Below are 12,525 nucleotides of genomic sequence, written 5' to 3' on the forward strand. Positions count from 1 at the left end.
AGGACAAGTGACAGAATGGTTGAGAAACTCCCCACTAAGATCTAAACAAGCATTGATTGTTTTGACCACAAGATGATGTACTTCACATAATTCATTTGCGGTTTAAGGTGATATTTCTGGGGCCACCTTGGTTCTTTTTATGTAAACACACACTAAATGCTTATATCTATTAGCTGCTGAGTAGTTGCCAAGGGTGCCTAAAAAGGGTATCTTCTCCCTACAGTGGTGAAAGAATACCCTGGCAGTTTTTCTGTGCTTCTCATGATGTCAGATGCTTAGTGAATCCTATGGTCTATCTTCAATAAATTAGCTTTTCCTCAGACCTGTTTGTCACGAATGACAATTACCAGTGTCCAAAATGTGCATGCCATCTTGGATCAGGAAAGGTTTCCTTATGGTACGCTTGTAAGCTTGATTGGTAATGGAAATTCACATATTCATTTCACCTTCTTTATCACAAATGTCTAGGAGTTAAACAATTTCAACAACTTGGGAGGTGATCTTCATAGCTGCATTTTAGTCAAGACAAATTTGGATCCCACAAATAGCTCCAAAACAGGAATTAGTTTTTCTGATTTGACCAGAGGGACATATCCTGTGTGCCTCTTTATTATTGCTGAACTTGTTTTGTGAAAAGCTACCTTGTACATACTGTGTTGTGTTAGAAACTAATACAGCTGTTAGGAATCCTGGCAGAAAATACTTTTCAAGGCATCAGTAGAAATAAAATGGATTACCGGTTTTGGGAAATACCTACAATTCCTAAGTGGCCTCTTTAAATGATGTTGCAGCCTTATTTTTTTTTGTTTAAATATCTTAACTGGTATTTTCAGTTTTTTTAACATGACTATCATCACAATTTTATACAAGATACTCAGATGTTTAGAGCATAAGTACAGAACACATACATAAAATAACTTTTCCCAGCAAAACAGCGTATAAATGACATTAGTGCGCTATTCTCAATTACAGAATCTTGCTTCTTGCGAGTACGTGTTCTGGGGTTTCTGTGTGCCATTGCCCACATTTTTTGCTACATCCTGTAATACAAATCGTAGTCATCACTGTCTGCAACTTACGTATTATACAGCCGAACTGGACAGTTGCGGCAGGATCTTATTGTTCTACATCATATACGTGTGAATCCTGCCTATCAGGCCTATTCATCAATTTACTGCAAGGGGAAAGATAGGCTTGGCATGATGATAGGATGCAGGTAGTGGACACTAGAGAGTACCAGTAAGACATATTTTCTAAAATACACAACCTTAACTGAAACTTATAATATACAAAAGGAAACATGCCTGCCATCTGTAAAATTGTAAACAGAATCAAGGGGTACAAAGTTGTATCATCAGTACTTAGCCACTTGAACAGCATATCTAATCGAGTATTGGAAAAGGGAGCACAGCGAGGCGTAATATTCAACTAGTGAAGAGGACCTCTGCTTCTGAAAACGGATGATGTTGCAGCCTTTATGGTACATGTAGTATATGTGGCAATCCTTGTACACTCCTGAGCTCTCATTAATTGTTCCCTATATTAATAAGTAATTCATAGACCATGAGATGTTATCTCTTTTAAAGAGGAAGTTAGCAGGTACCTTGATGGTCTTATCCTTCTGGAGTCTGGAGTGTCTTAAACTGCTATTGAAGCCCTCTTTGCTCTTGTATCTGAATACTGGCAACTCCCACAGTCACGTTCTTCCAGATTCATTACTGATCTCGCCCTCAGCCCACCTTTAGGGCATCCTGTTCACCACTGCATTCTTCATTAATGTCCTGAAGAAATATGATCATATCACCCTCACAATGGTGAGACTCCACTGGCTGATCCTGTGAGGTTGCATCATCCTCAAAACCAACTTCATAATTTACAAAGTCATCATGACCATCGCCCATGCCTATCTGGGTGAGAAGCTCTCTGCCTCCTAAGGCTCTTAGCTCTCTCAGAGACAGGACTCCATTAGACTGTAGACAGAGAAGTGGAAAAAGCAAGTTAGCAGGCCTTCTGTATTCGTGTACCGAGAATCTGGAACATCCCTATATCCATCAAGTAACAAATCTGTTTCAATGTAGTAAAGAGCTAAAGACACACCTCTTTAAAGCACAGTATATCATAATGAAGTAGCACTCTACCTCCACTTTCAGAACCTACCTTTCCCTCCAAGCACTTATTGACTATATCTTTGCCATTGACCCTGTGCAGAGCTGCCCTACTTTTTGCTAGAGTCATACTCTACATATACCACATACATACATGTTAGGGATCCAGCACCATGTTGGAACCTGAACTTAGTCCTTTTGTCTTTAATGAACACATTAATCAAGTAGGTGGCATCTTGTGACAATAAGCTCTTGATGATGGAAAAAGCATGACTTCAGCTGCAAGATTTTTGAGCAAAAGTCCCTTTTTGCAAAATGTCTACATTTATCTTTCTATAATCTCAATACTGAGATTGGTTCCATTGTGTTTTTCTGAGGTTTTGACAAATTTTAGGTAACCAGGTTAAACTTTTTCCATTCTTCCAGCTAAGATCCTGTTTATTCTAGGCTTAGGTAACACCATAGCACTTGGGGCCTTATGTTGTCCAGAAGGGAAGTCCATGTTCACCCAAAACGAGAGATACAAAATCTGGCACAGTGACTCCTGGAGTCTCGGATTTCAGCTGTTTGAATGTACTTCAAGAGTCAATAGTGATTAAGGCCATTAATGAAAATGTGTTAGTGTAGGGTCTAAAGTAAGGGGTATTTTTCTTCATGGGGTGACGTCTGATTAACCTAGCATGCTTGTGGTTTATCTGCCCCTTTAATGGAGTTCCTCAGCCACATTAACCGCTCACAGAGAGAGGCAATGTGGTCCAGTACTTATTTAAAGTACCAGCAATACATAGCTTCCTGGAAAGATTGAAGTTGAAATTCCACCCAGTGTTAAAGCCCACTGCATCTTTGGAGGTTAATGTGATACTATTTGCGGTTCCATCCATATGAACATATCTACAGGAATGTAATTGCACACCCTTCGAATTGTTAAATAAGTGTTTCTTAGACTTGCTTCATGCCCTAAATGAGGAGAGGTCAAGGCAGGATTCTATCACATGATATGGGACTACCCCAGAATAGGTAACTACTAGGAAGGGATTATTCGAAATCTAAACGAGCCGGAGAACTCATGAGTGAAAACAGTCCAAAGACATGCCTACTAGGTTACTTTCCTAGACCCTAGTCTGAAAAAGGCACTTGTAAATTTATAGATTTGGCGCTAATAATAGCAAGGGCACAAATCATGGGGTCAAAGGGACCAGAGGGACTCAAGGTAGCTAATTGGGAACCAGAAGTGAAAAAATGGTCTGAGCGCCATATAGAGCCCTGAAAGGGAGGCTAAATAGAATGGGATGGAATGAACTTCAGAAGTAACCACACCGAAGAAGTAGACCCTGAACAGTAAAAAAAAAAACATAGCACATGATGGTAAGAAGCAGTCAAAACCTGTAGCATAAGAAAAGGATCCTGCTATCACACTAAAGCCCGGCTTCAGCACCCACTTGCCCCATCCCTCCCCATAGTAAGGGGAAACAAAACCAGTGGCATGGTACACTGATGGCAAGACCAACCCTAAACTCTGCTTGAGTTACAATCGCTATGTTACGCTGGTTCTGTAAAGACGCATGATTTCCTGAAGAAGCATATTAGGAAGAAGACCTTGTGAGAAACAAAAATGAGAACAGGTGAAACAACAGCCTGACAAACAACATACACAATGATGAACTTTGGTATATGTTTATTTTAAATATGAAATTTTAAAAAAATATATAAAAATCAATAAAATGTGTTTAGAAGCAACATTTATATTATGTAGATTTAGTGTAGCTATCGCAATGGCTAGCAAAGTAAGTGATTCATAAGTTTTTATTTGTAAGTCATACACTAATAAAAGGCTTGTGCTGTCGCAGCCATATGTGATGTCACCAGTTACCAGAAGAGAGGATATAATTTAAAATGGGTGCGAGAGTGCATTAATACGACTTAAGACATTAAGTTCAAGTGCCTGCCGTACTGTGAATTTTTGTCCTTCAGTTAGAAGGAACATTCTTTATTACATGAAGATTATGAACATGGATAGTTATGGACATTCGAGTTTGTTGCCAGTTAGCTAATGCTCAATTTCCAGTTATGCCAAAGGTTCTTCCATCATAGAAAACAGATACAACTACTAATTAACATTCTGTTGACAGACATGAAAAGCTGCATTGTTGTGCTTTGTACCTAATTTTGCCAAACACTGCTGTTTAACTCTGAGCTATCACAGTAGGTCAAAGGGCACTGAGGAACACGGGCACCTCTTCTCTAGGATATGCTATTTGCAAACCATCTGACTGAATTCTCTTATGGTCCCCCTCAAGGAGTAATGAAAAATGAGCACATCGCCTAAAATGGTTTGACAAGATAGTCTCACATTGGCAATAATGTTGAATTAGAGGGATATCTGAATGAAGAGTTTAGGAGACAGTGGATGACAATGGGTTTGTTCAAACTTCTAAATTTGTTCTAAAGGTTACCAGTATAACAACAGGGTATGGATAGTATGTGAATCTGTTACAAACATCTAACTGTATAAGTTGTGTTACAGGTAAGTAATAGTTCCCTTTTCTTTCTTTACAGAATCTTCATGGTGCATTAATTCCGGAGCATTTTCCCCCTGCATATTGATAACCTCTTGTCTTCTTTTCAGAGGAATCACTTGCCAACATGACAGTGCTGAAAGGATCCTTGATGAAAGCCTTGACTCTGCTGATAGACGCTGCTGAGAGCTATGCCAAGGTAGGTTGCAGCTGCCCTGGGAACCGATCACTGCATAAGGAAGAATGTTGAAGACTAATTGTACAGGGATCAGGAAACCGAGTCAGTGAAGCGACTCTCTCCAGAGGTTGATGAGAGAGTAAGTCTACTTCTCAGATCCTCTAGTGCTGGCCATTTTAGGAGACTACATTTCAATTAAAGAGATTCTTGCTCATGTTCTCACATTTACTTCCTTCTCTAGTGTTGGCTATTTTGGTACATACTTTTGGACTGAAGAGGTCCTTGCTTGTGTTCTTACATTCACTTCATCTTAGTTTTTATTCTCCTTTACTTAGTGCCCCATTGTGCCTTATAGCTACTCCCCTTTCTTTCTTCTATTCTTAACCTAAACATAGTCCCTTCTCTCCCCTTCAACCTCTGTGCCTCACCTCTTTCTGTCCTTACCTTTTCTACTGTTGAAAACTGTGAAGCACCAAGAGGTAATCTCACGTGATGTCTTACGGCAGTAGCTGACTGGCTGCAGTATGACTGCCCTAAATCTCAAGGGGGAAACTGAGATTTTTTTTTATTGGGAAGGCTAACAGGAGTTGGAATAACTCTTGGTAGCTATTTTTTCTTGGGCCTGCCCAAAGCTCAAAAAAGCAGCTAAGAATACGGGCTCTCTATTGATGATTCCTTTTCTGCATGAGAGTTGTTTTGGAATCATGCGACTACTTCGCATCCCAATTCACTGGCTTAAAACTATAATACAGCCTCTTAACACCAGTCAGCTTGATTACAGTAATGCTATATATTTAGGTATGGTGAACCAACTTATCACATGCCGAACTATCTTTTCATATGCCTGCAATGCATCCCAAGCATGTCTGTGCATATGATGTGCAACCTTCCTGCCAGGACCTCTGTTTCGGCCAGTCTGAACTATCTTCATTGACTGCCCATGCGCATGAGAGCCATTTTCAAATTGCTCTGTCACATGCATCGAGCTGTTTATTCCATTGGTCCTGCGGCTCTGAGGAATCAAGTTTGTTTATATAAGTGCCCTAGAGAACTCAGGTCAGCCAACCAGGCCATCATCTTCCAGAGGTGCATTACTGGATGAGTGGGTGGACTCTCGCTTACTTATTTGGCAGCCACCCACTGGAATGTTCTCCCCCCTCAAACTGCAACTAAACTCTGATTTACCTGTATTTTGGAAACTACTAAAAACTAGGTTGTTCCCTACATAGAAGCTGTTCCCTTTCTTATGGCGTCGTGCCACTTCTGATTACGAAATGTTTGTCTCATTCAGAAATTTGTCCAGCGCCGGAATATCCCTTCAGGGATGAGTGTTCACTGTAAAAAATTGTACAGATTACCTGTATGTATCTATAGATAGAGTTGCAGTGTTTTTTTCCCCTGAAAATATGGGCCTTCCCCGAGATTGCCTTTGACAGATATTAATGGTCTTTTTTTGTTTGAGGTGCCTTTCCCCACGTGAAAAAATGTCAGTGCGGGAAAAGTAATATGTCTGTAGGTGAACGGGGAGTTGAAATGAGATTTGCCTCTCCCAATTACCTTGCTCCCCTCATACTTCTTGGATATCCTACATAGGCTTACTTGCGGTATCCACCCCATTCAAAAGGTTCTGAATGTTGATGACCCAAGTCGATTTTATCAACCGTAATTTTGAGAAGGCCTTGTGTCGAAGAGCATCATGTCCAAGGCCATCAGGACATGTAACCAAAGCCTATAATTACAAAGAGCTATGACCCCTGCAAACCCTCAAATGTACACAGTCAGCTCTTAAATTGCAAATAAAATAAGTGCCAGGGCCCTTATCAGAAGACCTTCAACTTGTGCCACCAATTGCCCCTGCCAGCGCTGCCAATGGCAGTACCAACATAATTATTAACAATCACACTCCTATGAGTGCGACAGTTTGTACTAAAAGAAACACTTGGGCAGTAGGTATTAGTTCTTTTTAATGTATATTGAATAAATAAACAACTATCATTGTCCTCATCCTCTAAATTAGATAAGACAGCGCCACCATGTGGCAGACTGGCTTAAGTTCCAGTGTTGACAATTAAGTGCTGGTGCTGAGCACTGGAAACCACGAGCTCAAATTAAGCACTGCACAGAGGGCACTGACGCTAGAGGATTGGAATGTTATGACACACTGGATGCCATTCAGCTGCTTTAAAGCACTCTGACAACGTGGAGGGCCATGGCTTGCCTGACCTTTAGTTCAAGAAGATCCTCATGGCACTATGAATAGAATCCATGAGGGGCATGTGGCCAAAAGGTCATGAGGTATCATGCGGTCATGAGCATCCATGAGATCATGTATGCATATAGAAGCATGAATGGCCATTGTTGGGACAGGAATGGCCCCTGCATGGTGTACGGTTGTGTTACCCTGCTATGAGTGCCCAACTGCAATTAACTGGAAGGAGTGAGCCAACCTTGCGGGAGTTGCCGACTACCAGGGAAAACAAGAAGCAGCGGACCCCAAAGCTGTTGGTTGTCTGCCTACAAGAGCGTGCTACCAGCGTGCTACTGAAAGAATGTCTTCTCTCTTGCCTACAACGGCCTGTGCTGTGGGAAATTCTTAAAGTGGCCCAAAACATATTGTGCTACTGTGTTACGAAACAGTAGCACCATGGCACTGCTGAAGTGTGCCTGAGCCGACTGTGCTGCCGCGAACCTTAACGTGGCTGGTGCTGTGGCATTATCATCAATTTTTCCTGAAGCAGATTGCGTCTCTGTGATTCTGAAGCAGCAGGACTGTGGTACTGCCGAAGTGTGCTTGAGGGTACTGCCCCACTGTGACCGTGAACATTGTGTCACAACGCTTACCAAGCCACTATGTAACGATAAAGTAAAGCTCTTCAAACTGTGGGGTGTGCCGCCCTTTGGGTCTATATGCCTCTGTGACTGAATTTCCAGGGGGGCAAAAATGCCTCTGCAAGTACTTGTAAATGAAGAGGGCCTGGAAGTGCATCATTGTCTCCTTTCTAGGCTGTCTTGATTTATAGTGGTTGAAGTGCACAAAAAAATATTGGAACTGGTCAGTGAGTGTGGTGGCAGGGTCTGAGACTAGGCTAAAAAGAACAAAATATTCAGTAACTATTTTGTTTTCTTTTACCTTCAGGGAACTGCATATGAAATAACACACACAATAAATGCAAGTTAAACTAATAAGTTGGAAATCCACTCTTTTGTGTTACGAATCTTCAATTAGTCAATGTAGTCACTGCAGATGTCTATGTATGTGACCAGAGAGTCAGAATTTAATCCTGGTTTGTGCAGTGAGGAATGGTAACTTGTATATTTATAGTGCGATGAGGTCCTAGCCTGTGACAGAAAGCACTGTATGACATACAATAAGAAGACTATAGCAAAATGATTTAGGGCCACATGTGTGAAGCATTTTTGAGTTTGCAAACGGGCCAATTCGCAGAATCAGCCCGTTTGCGAATGCAACAAAGGCTTTTCACATGCATCAAACCCAAATTGCAATTCGGTAACCTGTAACAGAATCACAAATTGGGTTTCGCGATTTGGTATTAGGAAGGGGCGTGTTTAGGGCGTACCTTCCTAATACCGAATCGCATCTGTATGTACGAATGTTTTGTGACCGCAATGCGGTCGCAAAACATTCACATTTTACCACCTACTTCAAGTAGGTAGTAACTCATTCGCAAATTGGAATGGGGTCCCCAAGGGGCCCCTTCCCCTTTGTGAATGTTTGTAAACATATTTTTTTAAGAGCAGGCAGTGGTCCCACGGACCACTGCCTGCTCTTAAAAAGTGAAAGGAAAACTCTTCATTTTTCTTTTTGTAAAGCATCCTGTTTTCCTTTAAGGAAAATGGTCTGCTTTACAAAAAAATAAGATTGCTTTTAAATAAAGCAATCACAGACTTGGTGGTCTGCTGACTTGAGCAGGTAACCATCCCTGTGATTTTTGCAATTCCTAGGGGGTCGCCTTTAATGGTTTTCCCCGTCATACTATCCCTTTACTTTCCTGTAAAATACCATTCCCTCTTTTTTTCTGTCCATTTCTGCCCATGTAGTTCATCTGCCTAATGGCTTCTTTCCGCTTCCTCCTGTATTCTGCCTCCTGGTGGCAGTCACTACAGATTCCTTCTCGACACCTAGCTTTGGGCAGCAGGTCTGTGGTAGCTGAGAATACAAGTTGCCCGTAGCAATCTCTGAAGGACAGCAGCCTCGCTGATAACCTTTTGATGTCTCTTTTTCATTTACTGGAATGGGCCTCCCCCAGTTACTACAGTCGGTCCCATCCTTAATGACTGGAAAGAGGCCCCTCCTGTTCATTGTAATACTCCTGCCCACTGTGACTTTCAATTTCTGAATACCTACCCCCCCAAATTTAATCTCCGGTCCCCAGTGGCAGGAATGACCCCCTGTATGCTTGTGAGTTCCCTGATGATCTGTTCTGTGATTTATCCGGCAGGAATCATGTGTCCGGCAGTCCTTACGGTGTGCCCGGCTGGCTAAGCTCATCACACTGCAACTGCACTTCCTGAGCAATGGCCAGAAAACAAAACTTATCAATCTGGAACCGGAAATTCTCATGGATGCTATCAGAGCACTGCCCCGTTTCTATCAGGTAAGAAGTGTGATCGCAGACCTGCCGAACTTGGCGTTGTTTACATTCAGGGGTGCAACATCCTCTGTCCTCTTGGGCATACACAGCACAGTGAAAGAAGATGACCCCTAACCTTCTGGGCATGCCAAGTATATGGAAATAGATTGTTATTTGAGATCATGTGCACAAGGTGTGCAGGGAAGGAGTCTTTTCTCTGATCTATAAGGCAGGAGCACAGATAGGTGTCTTGTGCACTCTGACTTGGAAAGCACCTCATGAGCATAGACGGCTCAGAGGAGTGTGGCTACACGGTAAGTGGTGCACAGGGATACAGTTAGACCTCTGCCCCTAGATATGCACATCCATCCAACTACTGGACATATCTCTACAAAAGTGACACACAAATCAAAACCTGAATCTGAGGAGGCCTACCATATTCGTTTGAAAATGAAGAGTGTTAGGACTAATCCTTCTCCTCATCCTCTTCCATTTCCATCTCCTCCTTCTCCTCAACCTCAACACTTAATGATTTCACCTGAGCACTCACCACCAGACACACCTGAAGATCAGGATGATGAAGATGGGATTGGGGATGGGGACAATATACCATTGGTTCCAGACCTATGGATGGATTGCAATACCAACTCTCCCACGGGAAACGATCCTGACATTTACCCTACAAAAGCCTCTCCACCGGACGACGGTGTAGACTACATATAGTTGTTCGGTAGAGCTGCCAACTATCATGGTGTGCAGCTGCACAAAGAATCCCTTGAGGAGGATTTCCTGTTTGAAACACTCATCAGCACACAAAAGTCATTACACTCACTCCCCATGTTAATGGGTATGATAAGGCATGTTGATATATTTAATGGCCCTTCAGAGCACGTATCCTTACCCCAAGGGTAGATAAGAAATACAAGCCAGCACCTTCTGTCCCAGCCTACATTAAGTGACAATTAACATTGGACTCCCTAGTGGTGTCCAACGCGCGTAAAAGGGCCAACTCCCAAACTACACGAGATGCTCTGCCCCCAGATAAAGAATCCAAGCTTATTGATGCATCGGGGAAAAGGGTAGCTTCTTACAGGCAGCAAACTTCTGTAGCATCTCTAACATGCAAGCGCTACTAGCAAGATACGTCAGGGCACATTGGGACAAAATGGAGCACTTGCTCCAATATCTGCCCGATGAACACAAAGCTAAAGCGTAAGATTTAGTGAGGGAGAGACCGCTTATTTCAAATAATGCTATCAGGTGCTCCCTAGATGCTGCAGACACTGCTGCTAGAGCAACACCAACGTCCTTTTGAGAAGACACGCCTGGCTACGCATATCCGGTTTTAAACCTGAGGTTCAGACTACCATCCTGAACACACCCTTCGACAAAGAGCACCTCTTTGGCCCGATTGTAGATTCCTCACTGGAAAAAATGAAAAAAGATACGGAAGTGGCCAAATCCATGGGAGCCCTTCTATTGACGCAAACACATGGTTCCTTTCGGCGCTCTTCCTACCGCAGAGGGTCCAAAATACCTCCTCAGAGACTACCACGTACAAGGGTAACAACCAACCGTCTCCCTCTAAGGGTTACTTCAGAGGGGTATAGCAGCAGCAAAAGCAGAGGTAGAGGCTCAAACACGCGCGCCTCCCCCTCCAACACAAAACAATGACTTCACTACACTTCCCCCCGAACATTTAACACCTGTCAGGGGGCGTCTTTCGGATTTCCTACCAGTCTGGCATTCTATATTAACAGACAAGTGGGTACTGGAAATTATCTGCTCTGGTTACTGCCTGGAGTTCACCAACAATCCTCCAAACATTCCCCAAGGTCACACAAACTCTCACCGGATCACTTACACCTCCTAAAACAAGAGGTTCAGTCTCTCCTTCTAAAAGAGGCTATAGAGCTCGTACCATCACAACACCACGGGTCGGGCATGTACTCCTTTTACTTTCTAATACCAAAAAAGGATGGTTCTCTCAGACCAATACTGGACCTCTGAGAACTAAATCTTTACGTACAGTCAGACCATTTTCACATGGTAACACTTCAACAAGTAATACCACTACTACAACAGGGCGACTTTCTGTCTACACACGACCTAAAGGACTCCTACTTCCATATCCCAATCCATCCCGCTCATCGCAAATTTCTCAGATTTATGGTAGCGGGTCAACATTACCAGTTCAAGGTACTCCCATTTGGAGTCTCCTCTGCCCCCAGAGTCTTCACAAAGTGTATGGCGGTAGTCGCTGCTCACCTGAGAAGAGAACACATCCATGTTTTCCCCTACTTGGACGACTGGCTCATCAAAGCCAGCACATATCCAAAATCTCTCCATCACACCCACAAAACAATTCAGTTATTACATCAACTGGGGTTCACAGCTAAAATCACATCTACAACCTGCAAATATTTAAAACTATCTAGGAGCACACCTTAAATACTCAAAAGGCTTTGGCTTTTCCCAATGCAGCCAGAATTTACAACATTCAGGCTCTAGTTCTCCAGTTTCAATCCAATCACTTGCTTGGATATGCAACTACTAGGAATGATTGCATCTTGTATCATAATAGTTCCCCATGTCAGGCTGCACATGCGTCCCCTTCAAGAATGTTTAGCGAATCAGTGGAACCAATCACAGGGTCTGTTAACCGATCTAGTGTTGGTTAGTGGCCGTACTCACCGCTCTCTGCAGTGGTGGAACACACAAAATGTATCAAAAGGATTGCCCTTTGTAGACCCGGTTGCACAAATAGTACTAACAACGGACGCGTTCCTCAGTGGCTGGGGAGCTCATCTTCAGCACCACACAGTGCAAGGCCTATGAAGTCAACGGCAAAACTTGCTCCACATAAATCATTTAAAGCTACTTGCGATTTTCCTAGCTCTCGAGGCATTTTAAACACACCTGGTTGGCAAAACTGTCTTAGTCCGTACCAACAACATGACCGCCATGTACTACTTACAAAAACAGGGGGACACACACTCTCTCCAACTGTCCTACTTAGCCCAAGACATTTGGAAGTGAGCCATTCACCACAAAATCTATCTCCTAGCGGAACACCTCCCAGGAGTAAACAATCAGATTGCAGCCCTCCTCAGCAGACAAAAGCAGCAGATACA

General features: G+C 42.8%; 1 protein-coding gene across 1 annotated transcript in view; it reads left to right on the forward strand.

Moving 5' to 3' along the window:
• The window catches only part of SPG11 (SPG11 vesicle trafficking associated, spatacsin), a 623,940-nt gene that overhangs the window by 509,450 nt on the left and 101,965 nt on the right, over positions 1 to 12,525 (forward strand). Inside the window, exons 38-39 of the mRNA XM_085644681.1 lie at positions 4,732 to 4,820; positions 9,260 to 9,415. Of these exons, the coding sequence (XP_085500807.1) occupies positions 4,732 to 4,820; positions 9,260 to 9,415 (245 nt within the window). The remainder of the gene's footprint in view (positions 1 to 4,731; positions 4,821 to 9,259; positions 9,416 to 12,525) is intronic.

The sequence above is a fragment of the Triturus cristatus genome, chromosome 3_1, assembly GCF_964204655.1.
Source record: "Triturus cristatus chromosome 3_1, aTriCri1.1, whole genome shotgun sequence".
In the NCBI taxonomy this organism is placed as follows: domain Eukaryota; kingdom Metazoa; phylum Chordata; class Amphibia; order Caudata; family Salamandridae; genus Triturus; species Triturus cristatus.